At 57.4% G+C, this 17,288-nt stretch overlaps 5 protein-coding genes across 5 annotated transcripts; 2 read left to right on the top strand and 3 right to left on the bottom strand.

The window, feature by feature from the left end:
- Positions 1–413: 413 nt before the first annotated feature.
- On the top strand, positions 414–8,035 carry BXZ73DRAFT_95556 (glycoside hydrolase family 13 and glycosyltransferase family 5 protein; the record flags this gene model as incomplete). The annotated part of the gene is made up of 12 exons (XM_048026824.1): positions 414–816; positions 868–1,018; positions 1,068–1,589; positions 1,644–2,040; positions 2,095–2,159; positions 2,210–3,134; positions 3,191–3,458; positions 3,510–5,142; positions 5,222–5,507; positions 5,565–7,221; positions 7,274–7,389; positions 7,442–8,035. The coding sequence occupies 12 exons, from the start codon at positions 414–416 to the stop codon at positions 8,033–8,035; spliced, it is 7,017 nt and encodes a 2,338-aa protein (XP_047883771.1).
- Positions 8,036–8,468: 433 nt separating this feature from the next.
- Positions 8,469–10,452, bottom strand: BXZ73DRAFT_37033 (ATP-NAD kinase-like domain-containing protein; the record flags this gene model as incomplete). Its single annotated transcript, XM_048017931.1, has 10 exons — positions 8,469–8,651; positions 8,705–8,773; positions 8,832–9,155; positions 9,215–9,251; positions 9,305–9,457; positions 9,570–9,807; positions 9,860–9,935; positions 9,991–10,043; positions 10,095–10,295; positions 10,359–10,452. The coding sequence occupies 10 exons, from the start codon at positions 10,450–10,452 to the stop codon at positions 8,469–8,471; spliced, it is 1,428 nt and encodes a 475-aa protein (XP_047883772.1).
- Positions 10,453–10,745: 293 nt separating this feature from the next.
- BXZ73DRAFT_95558 (uncharacterized protein) lies at positions 10,746–12,282 on the top strand (the record flags this gene model as incomplete). Its single annotated transcript, XM_048026825.1, has 6 exons — positions 10,746–10,946; positions 11,006–11,291; positions 11,361–11,381; positions 11,442–11,536; positions 11,600–11,789; positions 11,846–12,282. The coding sequence occupies 6 exons, from the start codon at positions 10,746–10,748 to the stop codon at positions 12,280–12,282; spliced, it is 1,230 nt and encodes a 409-aa protein (XP_047883773.1).
- Positions 12,283–13,213: 931 nt separating this feature from the next.
- On the bottom strand, positions 13,214–14,711 carry BXZ73DRAFT_95559 (uncharacterized protein; the record flags this gene model as incomplete). Its single annotated transcript, XM_048026826.1, has 9 exons — positions 13,214–13,225; positions 13,284–13,389; positions 13,451–13,537; positions 13,851–13,954; positions 14,009–14,106; positions 14,252–14,267; positions 14,323–14,483; positions 14,547–14,581; positions 14,650–14,711. The coding sequence occupies 9 exons, from the start codon at positions 14,709–14,711 to the stop codon at positions 13,214–13,216; spliced, it is 681 nt and encodes a 226-aa protein (XP_047883774.1).
- A 758-nt stretch (positions 14,712–15,469) lies between these two features.
- On the bottom strand, positions 15,470–17,098 carry BXZ73DRAFT_72912 (uncharacterized protein; the record flags this gene model as incomplete). Its single annotated transcript, XM_048021814.1, has 10 exons — positions 15,470–15,586; positions 15,640–15,787; positions 15,841–15,927; positions 16,247–16,332; positions 16,381–16,478; positions 16,535–16,596; positions 16,650–16,651; positions 16,711–16,874; positions 16,940–16,974; positions 17,028–17,098. 10 exons carry the CDS (start codon positions 17,096–17,098, stop codon positions 15,470–15,472), a joined length of 870 nt encoding a protein of 289 aa, XP_047883775.1.
- Positions 17,099–17,288: the final 190 nt, after the last annotated feature.

A 17,288-nucleotide genomic window follows, 5' to 3' on the forward strand; every position in this document is an offset into this window, starting at 1 on the left:
GCTGCACAGTGTGCAGGCGGGCGGGCGAGGGTGGCGGCGGGAGGCGGGGCAGTGTGGGACCTTGTGGGACGGGCGGGGCAGGACACGGCCGACATCGGCGGGAGGGCTGGGATGAGACGTCGGGCTGAGGCGACAGGCGCTGGAGCGAGCGTCTGCTGCCGTGATCTGGACTTCGCGGGGACGACTAAATAAAGCGAGGCGTTTGCCGGGTTGTCGCCTGCTCCTCCCCCGTCCGACCGTATATCTGGTCGTCGGCTTTCCTTCTCCTCATCCCCCTCGCGTCCCCGGTCTTCCCGGCAGGTTTCCTTCGTTTCTTTACCCCCTCTCTCCCCGCATTCACCCACTGCCCCATCGCCCTCACCCCCGACGAACACCACGCCCTGCTTGCGACTCTCATCTCCCCACCGCCCACCATGTGGCTGAGGACAGCGCTCCTCTCTCTCCTCACCTGCGCCCACTTCGGCGCAGCGTCTCCCTACCGGAGCGACCTTGTCGATTACAACCTCAACGTAAATCAAAATGCCGCCTCCCCGCTCGAGTACTCGACCAACAAGCTCAGCAGCTACACCAAGTCCCCCAGCAACTGGCGCGCCATCCCATTCTACACCATCCTTACGGATAAATTCGCAGATGGCGATCCCTCCAACAACGACTACTTCGGTACCATTTTCGAGTGGGATTGGAGAGAGACGCAGTTGCGCTCAGGTGGTGATCTTAAGGGTCTCGTTGGCAAGTTGGACTACCTCTACGGAATGGGTATCAGAGGCATCTTCATCTCCGGCACTCCTTGGATCAACATGCCCTGGCAGGCAGACAGTGAGCATTATCCCCACGTTCTTCATCATCCGCTGACGCGCACCAATCAAGGCTACTCTCCCCTCGATTTCTCCGTCCTCGATCCTCACTGGGGCACCCTCGCCGATTGGCAGGCCACGATCAAACAGATTCATGACCATGGCATGTATATGATGGCCGACTTCACTGTCGGAACTATGGCGGACCTCATTGGCTTCGATGGGTGAGTGCGCAGCCTGGCCGTCATCCGGTACGAATCTCACAGCTTGCAGGTACCTAAATACGTCTGCCCCTTGGACGCTTGATGAACACGGTGTCGTTTGGAAGAACCCGGAGTACGCGCCGTGGAACTTCTCCACATACAAGGATTTCGAGTTCGGCAACACCCGCAACAAGTCCTGCGTACTCCCTGTTTTCTGGGACGAAGACGGCACCATCTACGACTCTGGTTACACTAACGGATGCCTGGATTCTGATTTCGACCAATACGGAGATATGGAAGCTTTCGGTGTCCACCCAGACTGGCAACGTCAGCTCGCGAAGTTCGCGTCCGTACAAGATCGTCTGCGAGAGTGGGACTCCGACGTCATGGCTCGGATCGCCACATTCTCCTGCATGGCCCTCCAAGCTCTTGACTTCGATGCCATCCGTGTCGATAAGTCGACCCAGGTCACCGTTGACGCCATGGCGACATGGGCTACTGCCACTCGCAAATGTGCCTCTGATCTTGGCAAGACCAACTTCTACATCACGGGTGAAGTTACGGGTGGTGACACTTTTGGGTCTTTGTACTAGTAAGTCCCCGACCCCGTCGCTGTACGTACTGATCTGACTTGATGTGTCACTAGTGGACGCGGTCGGACTCCGACGCAAAGGCCAGTCGGTGCCGAAGCTGCCATGAACATTACCAATTCCGACAACCAGTACTTCCTCCGTGACGCTCCGAACAACGGGCTTGACGCCGTGGCCTTCCACTACACGACGTACCGTTCGATCGCCCGTTACCTTGGCATGGACGGTAACTTGCAAGTTGCGTATGATACCAGGGAGGGTTTCGCCGACCAGTGGGCCGACATGGTGACTAACAACGACATGGTCAACCCTAACACTGGTGCTTTCGACCCGAAACACATGTTCGGTACCAGTAACTTCGATGTCTTCCGTTGGCCCAGCTTGCAGAATGGTACTCAACGTAGCGTGTGGGCTACCTTTATTACTAACCTCGTCATGCCCGGTGTTCCCCTGGTATGTGTTTTTGGATTGTTCTGCGATTGTATGTATGTTGAGGGCTGTTTGCAGTACTTCTACGGAGAGGAGCAGAACTTTTACCTCTTCGACACCACTGCGGACAACTATCTTTACGGGTAAGCAATTGTGCTGCGTGATGATATTTACATGCTCATCCCCGCCGCAGACGTCAGGCCATGTTTTCGAACAAAGCGTGGCAACGTCACGGTTGCTACTCGCTGGGTTCCGAGCAGTACTACAGCATGCCGCTTTCCAAGTCTGTGCTTGGCTGCCAGGACGACTGGAATGCTCTCGATCACTTCGACCCCACCACCGACAGCCGTCGCATCTTCGCCCATTTCCTTGCTCTTCGGAACCATTTCAGTGTTCTCCAAGACGGTTTCGAGCTCACTCAGCTTCAGAACCTCACCTACGATATTTACCGTCCTGGATCCGACGGCGCTTCGTCGACGATTGGTCTGTGGTCTGTCTCGCGTGGTGCTTCGTCTACGCAAACCCTTACGGGCAGCAACAACGACGTCTGGTTCCTCTGGACTAACGTAAACCAGACGGCTTCATGGAACCCTTCTTGCACCAAGGCCAATCACATCGCTGCCCCCTTCAAGAGCAATACCCAAGTTCGAAACCTCTTCTACCCCTACGAGAACGTTACTCTGTCTGCCAGCAACGATGATAACGGCTGCCTCGCGTCGCTCACAATGGATCCCTTTAGCTTCAAGGCCTATGTTCCTGTCGAGGATTGGATTGCTCCACCCCCCATGCTCACCTCTTTCACTCCTGGGCACGATGCGCGCAGCCAAGCCGAGAGCGGGGACGCGAATGCGACGACGCTTGATGTTGTTCTCTACTACAATACGCCAATGGACTGCAACTCCGTCACGAGTGGAATCACTCTCACCTTCACTGGCAATGGAAACGCCCCTTCCTTCGGCACCGCCGACTGTTTGACCATCACTGATGCTCCCGCCCCCAAGATTTCTGGTGCTTCCGTCACACAATGGCGTTGGTCCAACACGCTCACGAATTTCAACGACGGAATCCTCGAGATCCAAATCAAGAACGTGGTCTCCCAGACCGGCGTGTCCACGAACGTACGTGATGTACTGCCTAGTTGCCACGTTAAAAAATACTGATCTTCACCCGTTAGGTGACTGATCATCTCCTTGTGCGCAAGGGTTCCTCGAAGAACGTGATGGTGTTCCCCGATTCAGATTACGACTCCGACGCGTTCAGCGTCTCCGGTGGCACCTACACTTTCAAGCACTCTGCATGGGGCGCCGACAAGTTCCGCTACTCTGCGAACTTCGGTCAGAACTGGACGGACTGGGCGGCGTATGAACAAACGACCACCCTCAACGCCACGATGTTCGAGGACGACGATAACTTCTGGGATGGGCATCACATCATGGTGCAGTGTAAGTGTCATTCGTGCTCGTGTGCGGTACCATACTCATAGTCGCTCGCAGACTGGTCCGACCTCGCGAAGTCTGCTAGCACCATGGTTCACGCAGACAGCGGTGTCTCTATGCCCCGTCGCGTACCCCAGCTCCTGGCTCGCGGCCCGTTCAACGAGTGGGGCTTCGACAAGGGCATCCCCTCCAAGATGGAGCAGCGTTCGAAGGATAACAAGTGGGAGCTCGAGATCATGGCGAGCTGGCCGACCTACATGCAGATCAACGTCTTCGGTTTCGACAACTACTACTATGGTGATCTCGATTACGACGGTGTTCTCGATCGTCTTCCGCCCAACACGGCCGCGCCGAACTACCTCAACATCTCCGCGCCCCCAAAGCCTCATCTTGCTTGGGCCCTCGTCATCGACGACACGACAATGACTTGGACCCTCGAGCCACGCGGCGAATCCCTCATCGGCGCGTTGACGTACGCTCTCCTCCTCGCCATCCCCTTGATCACCGGTGCCTTGGCCGTCGTCATCTTCATGTGGTCGTTCTACGGTATCAAGTACAACAAGTGGGGTGTCAAGCCGAACAAGGAGAGCAGCTACTTCCCTATCCTGGGTGCCCTCGGCAAGCATAGGGACGACAAGAAGGAGCACACCCCCATCTCCGAGAAAGTTTTCGGCCACCATCACAAGAACCACGAGCTCATCGGTTGGCCGGAGGTCAAGGACAAACGTCGTACTGTCTTGATCTCCACCCTTGAGTACGAAATCATCGACTGGAAGCTCAAGGTCAAAATTGGCGGTCTTGGTGTCATGTCGTCTCTCATGGGCAAGGCTATGACGGACGTCGACCTTATCTGGGTTGTGCCCAAGGTCAAGGATCTCGAGTACCCTCCTGGCGACCCCACCGATCCTATCGAGGTCACCATCTTCGGCGAGCCGTATCTCATCGAGGTCGAGTACCACGTCCTGGACAACATTACCTACGTCCTCCTCGATTCGCCAGTGTTCCGTGCACAGACAAAAGCTGACCCGTACCCCGCCCGCATGGACGATCTGTCCTCCGCCATCTTCTACTCGACTTGGAATCAGGCCATTGCCGCAACGGTCCGCCGCTTCCCGCACATCGACATCTACCACGTGAATGACTACCACGGCGCGCTCGCCCCGATCTACCTCCTCCCTAAGGTTATTCCCGTCTGTCTCTCGCTCCACAACGCCGAGTTCCAGGGTCTGTGGCCGCTCCGCACCAAGGAGGAGATGAAGGAGGTTTGCTCAGCGTTCAACATCAGCAAGGAGCACTGTACAAAATACGTCCAGTTCGGCAACACATTCAACCTGCTCCACGCCGCCGCGTCATTCATCTCTGTTCACCAGAAGTCCATCGGTGTCGCCGGTGTGTCGGACAAATACGGCAAGCGGTCATGGGCACGGTACCCCGCCCTGTGGACGCTCAAACACGTCGACTCGTTGCCGAACCCCGACCCGACAGATATCGCCGCTCTGGACGAGAACCCCGTTTCAGTCCGTGACATCCAGATCGACCAAGTGGCCGAGGCCGAGCGTCCGGAGCACAAGCGTCAGGCGCAGGAGTGGGCTGGTATCAAGCAGGACCCGAACGCTGACTTGTTCGTATTCGTCGGCCGTTGGTCTAAGCAGAAGGGTGTCGATTTGATCGCAGACGTCATGCCCTCACTGTGAGTTTGCGCCGTCGCCTGCGCGACGGGCTTCTCTAACCGCGCAGCGCACTATACTAATCCTATTTTGCGCCCACAGTCTCGAGAAGCGTCCGTCTATCCAACTTATCACCGTCGGCCCCGTCATCGATCTCTTCGGCCGTTTCGCCGCGGAGAAGCTCGCCCGGCTCATGGAGATGTACCCCGACCGTGTGTACTCTAAACCCGAGTTCACGGCACTGCCCCCGTACCTCTTCAGCGGTGCCGACTTTGCGCTCATTCCGTCGCGTGACGAGCCGTTCGGTCTCGTTGCCGTCGAGTTCGGTCGTAAGGGTGCTCTCGGTGTTGGTTCGCGACTTGGTGGTCTCGGACTTATGCCCGGTTGGGTAAGTCATGATTCGCTCGCATACTATCTCGGATTCTAACCATGGGTGTGCGTACAGTGGTTCCCCGTCGAGTCTACATCCACGGAGCACATGATGTCTCAGCTCACGAAGACGGTCAAGATGGCGCTCAAGTCCACGGAGGAAGAGCGTGCCATGCTCCGTGCTCGGTCTGCGGTCCAGCGTTTCCCTGTCGTCGAGTGGCGTCAGCGCATGGAGGACTTCCATAAGCGGTCCATCAATACGTCCCGGGGTATTGCTGCTTCCAACGCCTGGAGGCCTTCGGACGCCAACTACACGCCCTCGGTCCATCACATGCAGGAGCCTTCCAGCTGGGAGCCTGAGTACCAGGCCTACCCTTCGCAGCCCGACTGGGACGCCCGTAGCCTCGCGGAAGCCGGCAGCCCTCGCACGAGCCACATCCCCGGATCTCCTGGCCAATGGACTCCCGACCCGATGACCCCCGGTACGCCTCACGACCCGCACCTCGCCGCACCTCGTCTCCTCGACAGCCGCCGTGGTTCCTTCAGCACGGACGTCTCGGATAACGATCGCGACTACTTCTCGGCCAACCCGCATAGCCCCGGTGAACAGCGTCAGGACTACGGCAACTTTTTGGAGCGCGCGAACAAAACCATCGGCCGCGACCAACGCCATGTGCCCGATCCGTTCTTGGACGCGTCGCCCGGTCCCTCGCGGCCGTTCGGTGCCCACTCGCGTGTGTCGTCGGTCGAGTCGATCTCGTCCATTGTCGATGAGAAGCAGAACTCCCCGCTCAACAAGGCCATTGCTTCGTTCACGGATTCCGACGGCGGTGTCGCTACCGACTTCGTTCAAAGGCTGCAGATGCTCAACGCCCACAACTCTAAGCACGAGCTCTCCATCGAGAAGTTCCTCATGAAGAGCGAGGAGGCATTCTTCGACAAGGTCAAGAAGGACAAGCTTTCCAGCGCCGCTAGCATCCGCTCCTCCCAGCGCGACTCAGTGTGGGGCACGCCCGCGCCTTCCACTTTCGATCACTCGCGTCCGTCATCGCCCTCGGGCCACTCGTTTGCACCCAGTGTGAACGGCGACTACAGCGGTCCACTTCCGAACGGCAACGACGCGGTGGTTATGACTCGCCTCCAGATCGCTCTCGCCCGCGAAGTCGGTGGCTGGCCACTCTACACCATCATCATCGCGACCGGCCAGATGCTTGCCGCAACCAGCTTCCAGATCACGCTGCTTTCCGGCTCTGAGTCGCAAACGAGCATCCAGCTCTACGTCCTCGGCGGTGTCTTCCTCGCATCCTCGATCGTCTGGTACTTCCTGTTCCGCGTCAAGCCCTCCGTATGGGTGCTCTCCGCTCCGTGGTTGTTCTACGGTATTGCTTTCCTCCTCATCGGTCTGCCGTCAGTCACCAAGGGCCTCAACTCGACGCACGACGCGCTGTCGAGCGCTGCGACGTGGTCATACGCCATCGCGTCCGCCGCCGCCTTCGCCTTCTTCGGTCTCAACTTCGGTGAAGAGGCTGGTGCGGCAACGGAGGTCTGGATGTTGCGTGCGTGCATCGTTCAGGGTTCGCAGCAGATTTGGGTTGCCGCGCTCTGGTACTGGGGCTACAGGCTCGACACCAACGGCTCCTCAGCCGCGGGCCCGTGGTGGATTGTGCTCGTCGTCTGGCCACTGGCTGCGATGTCCTTCCTGTTCTGCTACCTCATGCTTTACGGTCTTCCTGGTAGGTTTCTATCCATCGCCCCGCCGGCGCACAGCTGCTAATGCCTTGATAGACTACTACCGCCAGACGCCGCCCAAGGTACCCAATTTCCTCAGGACGCTCTTCCGCCGGAAGATCGTGCTTTGGTTCCTTGGCTCCGAGATTCTCCGTGACTACTGGCTCAGCGGAGTAAGTGTTTCAACTGCTGTCCGATCACGATCGAATGCTGATCATGTCGCAGCCTTACGGACGGAATTGGAGTTTCCTCTGGAACGTCGACATCCCGAAGTGGCAGATCGCGTGCCTCGTCGTCGCGTTCTTCATCGTCGTTTGGGGTCTCATGATGGGCATCCTCACCTGGCTCTCCAAGACGCACACCTGGCTTTTGCCCGTTTTCGCCGTCGGCCTCGGCGCGCCTAGATGGTGCCAGATGCTCTGGGGCACGTCCTCGCTCGCCCTATACATCCCCTGGGCGGGCCATGCCGGGCCCTACCTCGGCGTCTGCCTCTGGTTGTGGCTCGGTGTGCTCGACGCCATCCAGGGTGTCGGCTTGGGTCTCATCCTACTCCAGACGCTCTCCCGCCTGCACGTGTGCGCAACGCTCGCGTTCTCACAGGTCATCGGCTCCATCTGCGTTATGGTCGCGCGCGCGACCGCGCCGAACAGGATAGGGCCCGAGAGCGTCTTCCCTGACGCGGCACAGTGGGACTTCGAGGACGGCCTGACGGGAAGCCCGTTGGCATCCGCGCCGTTCTGGATCGCGCTCGCCTGCCAAATCATCATCGTCATCGGCTACTTCTGGTTCTACCGCAAGGAGCAGCTCGCGCGGCCATGATCGATATCACGAACCCACGCCTCGCGCCGCACGACTCGCAGGACGATGACGCCGCCGCACCGCGGTGCACACACACACGGACACTTTCGTTTACTTAGCTTACAGAAGGGATTAGACATACGCACGGACTCGGAGTTAGATTCGTCGGACTTTCCTATGTACTTGCGCGCGATCGCATATTCGCTGCACACGCTCTCTACCGTCGTCAAATGTTGCATAGACTAGACATCAACTCAAGTAATTGCTATCAATGGCAGCATCTCTCTTTTTTCACTGTCATTCACGAGAGTTGGCGAGTATGCATGCCATGGACTTTCATACCCGCGAGTCCATTCCGGAAAGTGTAACACACGTCCAGGTAACAGGGGTATACAAAAAGAGAGCAAAGGTTACAACAGAGTAACGAAACAACAGAAAACACCGTATGAAAAAGCTACTTCTTGGCGGGAGCTTCGAAGTTAATTTGATATGAGCCGTACATACTGAGGAAACATCCAAGTCCTTGGTGTACTTCAACTTCGTAAGGCTCCAAGGGGTACGCCTCGCCGTCGATGGACAGGTGACCCTTGTTGGAGGCCGGCTCGATCCGATACGCCTTGGCCTTGTAGTAATGTTGCTAGCAGAAAAGCAATAAGACACCCTGGCAAACCGAAAGCTAACGACACTCACCGTGTCCAACCAGAACGGATGCCCCTTCTCGGCGCCATCGATACCCTTCAACATCGCTCCACGGGTTGTCTGTGCGGCGTACGAGGGTGTCAAGATGTGTTACTGCTTATCAAACAAGTACACGTACCCGCTCTTGTACAACCACGTCGATGAGGCCGTCGTTCGGGAGCGAGACGGGGAACTGTACAAAGTCGGCAGAGACGTACGGGCCTTTCCCGGCGTATACGTACAGGACCGGCTGGTCAAACGTTATCCAGCCGTCCTTGTCTGCGTCTGGCCCAATGTGCACGATATCAGGGAGGCCGGTCTCCGTAGTGTCCTGAGGAGAGCATGGCTGTGCGGTCTTGTGCGCAGCCTCGCTCTTTGCCTTCGCGGAGTGCATGTCGCCCAGCATCTTCTGCTTGTCCTTGTGGACGGCTTTGATGGACAGTTTCACTGGACATGCTTTGTGCTTCAACACTGAACATAGGTGGGCGTGTGAGCGAACAGGTGGGTCGGAGTATGGTTGACATACTCGCCATTGTAAATAAATCCCAGCACAAACCGCCTGAAGCGAGAGGCTCAATGCATTATCCAGCAGCATCTGATACTTTCACTCACTGTCCACCCATCCACCGAAGGGGCTCTGTGCCCAAGTCGATGTCTGCCATGAGACCCACCGCCTGAGACATGAACGAGATGTACCGGCTTTCGCCTTGCTTCATGGAGAACATGTCCACGTCCATCGGCTTTCCTAAGAGAGAAAATGTGCGTCTGCATATTGTGCACGTGTAGAGGTTGATTTACGAACCCTTGATGGCATTCAGCGCAGCAACGGAGATGTCTGTCACGCCCTGTGTTGCAGACCTGAGCATATTCAACACACCGTTTGCAAAGCGTGGAACTCGCCTCCATTCCCATGAGGTTGAGCGCAAGACCGTTCCCAGATCCTGTTGGAATGGGTGACAAAGGGATGCGGAACGCTCGGCCTGGTTCTGCATGAGCTGCGTAACCGTTGAGGACTTCGTGGATAAGTCCGTCTCCCGACATAACGACGACGGCATCGAAGTCGTCCAAAGGAAGTTCTTTCACGAGATCCCGAGCATGGTATCTGCGCTCTGTGACTGCACAGCGGTCAGATCTGCTGCGCGCAGGTGGGAGCGCTGCAGCACTCACACGAAAGGTCAACTTTGCATCTCGCGGCTTTGAATATGGGTTCAATCTTCTTGCGGTAGTTCTTGGCTGCTTTGCCCTGGCGTGCGGCGGTTTAAAACTCACTGCATGATGCATGTGAACAGAAGACGTACAGGTCCGCTGTGAGGGTTGACAAATACCTTGAGGCGCCTCTCGGGGGCAACACCTTGAGTACGGTGAGGATCAATGAAATTCTGCATAGTGTATAACAACGCACCGATATATGCAACGGCCATGACTGTGCCAGAAAAAGAACTGGCAGCCTCTTTATCTGTATCTGCGACAGGCCCAGTAACGTGAATGAGACTGAGCGGCGAGCGGGCCTTCTTCCGGGCGAGCAGGGATACGGTCAAGACGTCATTGTCAATACCCGCCCAAAGTACATTGCGCAGTGGGGTCTCGATATTTGGCCACTGCTCTGACGACGCGGCGCGTTAGAGTCCACTGAAAAAGGGCGGGGGGTGCGCGCGACGAGACTCACTGTCCGCGGGTCGCTCGATGCGCAGGGTGGCGTCGTCGAGGATGAACTTGGAGGCGCCTGGCCCAGTTCCGAGCGCGAGCTCGCGGGTGGACATGGCGGGGGCGTGTGCAGGGCGCGGACGATGAGCGGGGTGGGGTATATGCGCGCCCACGGGTCGGACGAGGGGGACGACGAACGGGCCTTCTGGGAGGTGATGCCAGTCCCGTCCGCGGCCGGCGCCTTCGCGCACGGCGGTCGCGGTGACGCGTGACGGAGCCGGCCGGGGGGAGCGCGGGGAAGGGCAAGGCGGGTCACATCGGTCACGGCGGCGTGCGCCCGGTGACGAGCGCCGGACGCGTCTCTCCCTCTCCCACCATCCTGCCCTCGCACCCCGCGCACCCCGCATCCATGAACCCCATCCCCGTCCTACCCCCCGCGCCCCTCGCGCCCATGGCCCGCCCGCCGCCGCTCATCCAGCAGGGGCGCGGCGTCGACTCCCCGCCCACGCTGGAGGTCTACCTCCTCCACATGCGTCAGGAGGTCGTCGAGCTGCTGCACGCTGCCCCCGAGAACCGCCTCAGGACAGAGCAGCACGTCATTCAGCTCGCGGTCAGTACCCCCCTCGCGCACCTCGCGCACCCTCTCCTGATGCCTCGCGCTCGCTCCAGGAACGCGCGCTCGCACGTTACCCCGTCCTGAACATGACTGCCCTCCCTCCGCCCCTCAAGCAAATAGACGCCTATCGCAAGGCTCCCAACACGGCCGACTCTCTCACCAAATATCTTGAAGTCTTCCGCGCGGAACTCGGTCTCGACGACTTGCTCCACAGCGACCTCGACGACAAGGACGGCAGCGGCGAGCTCTCCCAAGACGGCGATAGGGATTCTGACGAGGACGCGATTGGCTCCGAGCACCCCAAGAGCCCGAGCCTGGGCCCCTCCGCTAGTCCTGGTGGTGCGCAACGTCAACTTCAACGTGGTGTTCATGTAGCCTTACCTCCCTTGTCTCCTCTCTCCACCGTAGACACTGGGGGGAATACCACAGGTGCGTTCAACGCGACCTCCGTAGCGACGACGCGCGACTTAAGGCGCTCTGCACGAGCAGTCTCTAGCCCCGAACCCCGTGGCACTGTGAGCGCGCCGCCCCAAGGTCACGCCGCGGAGCGCAAGAGGGCTGCCTCCGCGACGTCCCACTCTGTCGTACGCCTTTCTCTCTCTTCTCGCTTGCGTTGGGCGGCTGCCGACGATGTGTGGCGCACACAGCATTCGTTCACGGGCGACGAGCGATGCACGAACTGCATCGCGCGCAACAATTCGGTTTGCACGGTCAATAGCAGTCGCCAGCGTTGCGACTCGTGCTTCATCAAGAGGCACCGTTGTTCCAAGGTTCTCACGCCCCCCACGCGCCCGACGCGCGAGACCAAGTCGTCGTCCGCGAAGGGCAAGGCCACCGGTGCGTCTCTCCTCGTCCTCAACCCAGCGCAGGGCTAAGCCGTCGCGTGGGAGCAGATGGTGCCGTCAACGGCGAGAGCGCGAGCGCGCGCGGGCCCAAGCGCAAGCGCGCGGCCGCGGAGGACGACACGAAACGCATCGAGCCCCCAAAGCGCCCCGCCCGCCCGTCTCGCCCCGCTGCCGCCACGGGCTCCGCTGCGGGCACGTCCGCGTCGGCCTCCGCTGCCGCCCAACGGCCGTCGGCGCCCAAGAAGCCCCCGATCCAGAACGGCAACGGCATCGCCTCCGCAAGCGCCCTCGCAGGCAGCTCTCTCGCCGCCCTCGCCGCCTCCGCCTCCCGCGCCCCTCGCGCCCCCACCGCGCAGACCCACGGCCAGGGCCGCCAGCAGTACTACCAGGAAAAGCTCCAAGTCATCTCGGGCATCCTCAGCATGGTCCAGACCGCCGTCAAGGAGCTCCAGGACCAAGTGAACGCGGACTCCGCCGCCCGCTGAGACGGTCGCACGACCGACCATCCTCAAACGTTCGAGAGTCTGCGCTGGTGTACCGCGCGTCGGCGGTCGACGGACACGGCCGGGGGCGCGCGGTCGTGCACAACAATGTCGATGTTTTCGTTGCTTTCGCGACTCCGAGCTCACTCGTAATATTTGGTGTATACTGTACTGTAGTGCTGCTGTTGCCGCTCCTGCTCGTGTGTTTTGTTCTAGTCCTAGCGCTCTCCCTCTCCCTCCCTCTCCCTCTATTCTAAGTACTGTGGACTCGGTTCTGGTGCACGTACGTCGTCCATGTAAAAGCGCGGGTCCTATCCGTGTCCATTTCCACTGAGAACCGACTGTCTTCTTCGGCCACTTGGTCTGCAAGCTATGCCCGTCTCGCCTATGTTATAGATCGAACCTATGCCCCTACCGTTCTGAAGACGTACGCTCTTTGCCCATCACCCAACGACCGCTTGGCACGGTAGGATCCACCACGCTCGCCGTGTCTGACTCTGACGCATCCTCGAAGCTAGAGCATGCATGGAATCCCAACACGTCGTTGTATTGTCGTTGAGCCCGAGCGGACCAACTCGCGCCGAGGACGAAGCCGGACGGTCTTAGAATAGCTTCAGTCGCACTGAGTCACGGCTTCGGTCCACAGAGGCTCTTGGGTCTAGAGCCGCGAATTCAGAGTTGAGCTGTACACGAATGCTACATGGATCGGCCTAGACTATCGTACAGCTTCCAGGTCTATGCCAGACCGGCTCTAAGTACTATGGCACACATACACGGTCCGGCGGATAGTAATACATTGCGGTGAACGAAGCAGCCGCTCTATGGACCAGGGCGGCCGAGGCTCTACGGCAAGCAGACCGTTGGGTGCACGCCTGAACATGCCTTTGTCGCACTAAACTTCTCCCGGGATCGGCGGTAGAGGCTGAGGCAGAGCTTAGTTTGAGTTCTAAGGAATCAATGCACTCGGGCGCAGAGAGAAAATTCACCTTCCATCTCCAGGACACCTGCGGTTCTTCTTCCTCAAATCTTTCTTTGGCCGCTTTCTCTTGATTATCACGAGCAAAGTCACCCAAGTCGAGGTAGAACCGCGAGATGAGGATTGGCACGGCGCTAGTTAACGTAGTTGATCGTTCAGGAGCAGCTGCGGGTTCCAGGTGAGCGTGTCACTCACACGTTCAGGTAGATGCACGCGATGGACGCGGTCTCGTTGAAGCTGAGATCAGTGTATATCTGGAGGCTGTTCACGAGCAACATGGCTCTGTTGAAACGGGCTCGGTCAGTAAAGCAGCATAAAGGAATGGAGCGTAAAGGGCGTGCATGAAGTAAAGAACACCATCTCGTAGAACCAGGGAAGTGATGCTTATCTCTTCGCACGCCTTGCGCGATGACGTCCAAGTGTTCTTGATCGTCACGAAGATGACGATCGTCTCGCTGAGTAAAAGTGGGATCCGTGTGGCCAAAGCCACTTCGTCCAGGCGTTAGACCGCTGTCTCCGCATATAGCTTCGATACTCACGACTAGAATGATGTGTTCAGCAGATCAGTCCCGAAAATACTGGGCAGTGGGCTCACCCCGAAAATGTTTTGTCCGAAGAGAAGGCATAGAGGTAGTCGCATCCTGTGTTGCCGCTGTCTGGATCAACCACGATGAAATACTTCGAACATGCAGCGAGTGCCTGGCTAGATGTCAGAGCATGCTGAAGTTAAAAGACTATCAACGGGAATCTCACAATATTTGTTCCAGCGGGCACAAGGGAAAGAACAGCAACACCATAGGTGACCCACTTGCGTCCTTGACCAATGGCGAATAGGCGCAGCCCGGAGAACACTGCCTTGGGGTCAATAAAAGTCGTAGCATCTCAATTGTGGTACACACCTGCCCAAACAACATAAAGCGCAACTTGACATGCCTGAACCAACCAGGGTAGAAACACACAACTGTGACTGCCGTCAACGTTGGTTCCGTGGTATACCAGCATATGCGAACCTCTGTCGAACGAAGTTAAAACAGCGTACAAGCCAGCATGGGAACGAGGATGCTTACAAGGAATGACGGTGAAGAGAGCGTGTAGAGAGATGCACCGTACGCCAGCAAGCTGATGTAACGGTTGAGGAAAAACATAGTCTTCGCCCACGTGAGTCGGGAGAACCAGGCGTAGCGCAGCTCCCGATCGAAGGTAATGAGGTACTCGAAGAGCATAATCGCTGCGGTAGAAACTCGGTGAGCCTGGAAATGCTCCGAGGAAGGCATGAGATACGGATACGCACTGAACGCAGATGCATAAACGAGCTGCATCGTTCGCCTATCATCGAGCGCGTGCCGTGAGCATTTGGAAGTCGCGTAACACCAGCCAAGCAAAGGCGCACTCACGTCTTAGCCAATTCACTCAAATACTCCGCTAAGAACAGGTCGTCATCGGAAGATGAAGACATAGCGGAGAGGGCTAGGCCATCTAGGTCAGCGCGTGGGGTGGGGGATAGGGCCGCGGCGGGCGCAGCAGTGCCTTATAAGCCTGCATCGCCCGCCCCCGCCTGCGACATCACTGCGCTGTGGAGTGTGGGATAGGTGTTGACGTTGGCGGATGGAGATGAGAACCCGTAAGGTGGGAAAGGTTATCTGAACAACTGAACTGGTTCCTCTGAAAGTGTTCCCGTCCTTCGCGTGGCGTCGGGCTCACGTGCGCACGCCCGGTGACAGACATGGTGGATACGCGCCCTCCACGCTCATTCCACGAGACTGGGGTTTGGGAGAGGTGAGCGAAGAAAAAGAGTGGCGAAGCGACCGGTCCTGCCGCTCCGAGTCATCTGTCCATCACCCGCGAAGACTTCTTGTGCCTTCGTCAATTGGCGCGCGAACGGGCGAACGACACCCATGGTTACGGTGGGAGGAGGCACTTCGAAGCCTGACGGTCGGACCAGTTCAGAAACTCGTGCAGAGGTTCAGTATCACCGTGATACCGCTCAGGCCCTACGTCACCGTCAGATCCGACAGCCTAACAGCCGGTATGCGCCCGTACTCACCACAGCCTGCACAGCATTACCATCGCTCTTCAAGCAATCATCAACGCGACCGCGCGCCCTTTGGCACTCCGGGAGATGGGGTCCAGCATCGACTATAATTACAGGGTATAAGAATAGGACCGACCATTGTGGTATACTGTACAGAGGCTGCGCGTCTAGCATGATCTGGGTTACCACGTCGCGGCAGGACTGAATGTCTTCTGGGCCGAGTCAGAACGGATGTTTACATCTGAATGGCTGCGGAAGTCGTCAAGGGCACCTCCTATATCCTTGTAGTCGTCCGAATTCTACAGAACCATTCGGTCTACAAACCAATTTAACGAAGGAACTCCACACTCACCGAGCTCACATTGGAGTTCACAAACTTCAGCGTGAAGTCTTGATCAAACTTGTTGAAGTCGCTGATGGTGGAGAGTGTACCGTGGCGATCCTTTCTGGTGAGGTCATCCAACTCCAAGAAGAAACGCGAGATCATGATGGGGGTGATGCTTCCGAGGCCGCGATATTAGACTCATCCGACGACAATAAACAGGACACGTACACGTTGAGGAATGGAATAACAAGCCCATACGAGCCGGCCTCGACGAAATCCACGACAATTTGGACTACGTTGAGTGACAGCATGGCGCTGATGTGGCGCGTCCAACGTCAGCATTGTGCAAATGAAGAAAGACAGAAACCTACACGAAATACACCATCCCTTCCCTGAGTACCAGTGAAGTGAAGGAAATGCGAATGCGCAACACCTTCGCTGCTTTCATGGTGCTCCAAGTTCTCATCCAGGTGACAAAAATCACGATCGAGTCGGAAAGAATCATACAGGATCGTGTGAACACCCCCACTACGTGGATCGTCTTAGCAGATATTCAATACCGAGCTATTGCAAAGAACGTACGCCTAGATTTCGATATTAGACCCCACTGCGAAGAGGAGACGCGGATACTCACTGCATCCATGTTGTCTGGTCTATGTCTATACCCGCCATGCAGCCCGTCTCCGGAAAGACGGTGCTCACTGTCATATATGCAGCGTACTGCAGACCGTCAGCCTTAACTTCCCGAGACCGCCCTATAACACTCACAATGTTCGTCCCGGTGGGTACCAGAGCCAGCCCTGTGACGAGTATGGTGATCCACCAAGTGCGAGCGCTGATCGCATGTATCCGAATGCCCGCGAAGGCTGATCAAATGTGTTCAGTACTTAAACCACGCGTGTGTATTGACCTACAAACGCACCTGCCCAGACGGCGTAAAGGATGATCTGAAGCACCTCTGAAGTTCGTGTAACGACATTGCAGCTGGGTAAAAGTTATTAGTGCTCGATTTTTTCTCGGGAAATGTTTATACTGACCTCTGTGTGCATGTCAGCATGATACATCGACAATATGTACTTGAAGATAGTCCCCACTCACCGAAACGGTGGACAAGGGCAGCAACGGACCCAGCAGAAATAGATATTCAAAGATACTTAGGTAGCGATTGAGTAAAAAGATGGTCCTGGCCCATGAGATTTTCTTGCCCCAGGCGAAGCGGACTTCTCGATCAAACGTGACGAGGTACTCGAAAAGAATAAGTACTGTGTGGACGGTTCGGCCACCAATGAGCACCATTTGAACAGGAAATCAAGAGGCAGATACTCACCAAAGACGGACAAGTCAACGTTGTTGAAGATCCGCCTGGGTGGAAGTGCGTGAGCGATTGGACTCGCGCAGCGGTAGAAGGTACGTACGTGTTGGTGTAATAGTCGATAAGGAAATCTTGAGACTCCTCCAGGGAGCCGGCGTCAGTGGTCGTGTTCATGACGCAGACGTCGATGTCGGAGGGGGCACCATCTAGGTCCACAGGAGGTGATCAGCTTAGCCGTTGCCCTTTTGTACGCCGGACGGAAGTGGAGGGGGGCGTGAGACGGGAAACCGGGGGAACGGTACTGAGTGCGCTGGTGCCCGTTGTCGTTATTCGTCCAGATCCTCGACGGGGCCTGAAAAAACAT

The sequence above is a fragment of the Epithele typhae genome, assembly GCF_022376455.1.
Source record: "Epithele typhae strain CBS 203.58 chromosome Unknown BXZ73scaffold_1, whole genome shotgun sequence".
Taxonomy (NCBI): domain Eukaryota; kingdom Fungi; phylum Basidiomycota; class Agaricomycetes; order Polyporales; family Epitheliaceae; genus Epithele; species Epithele typhae.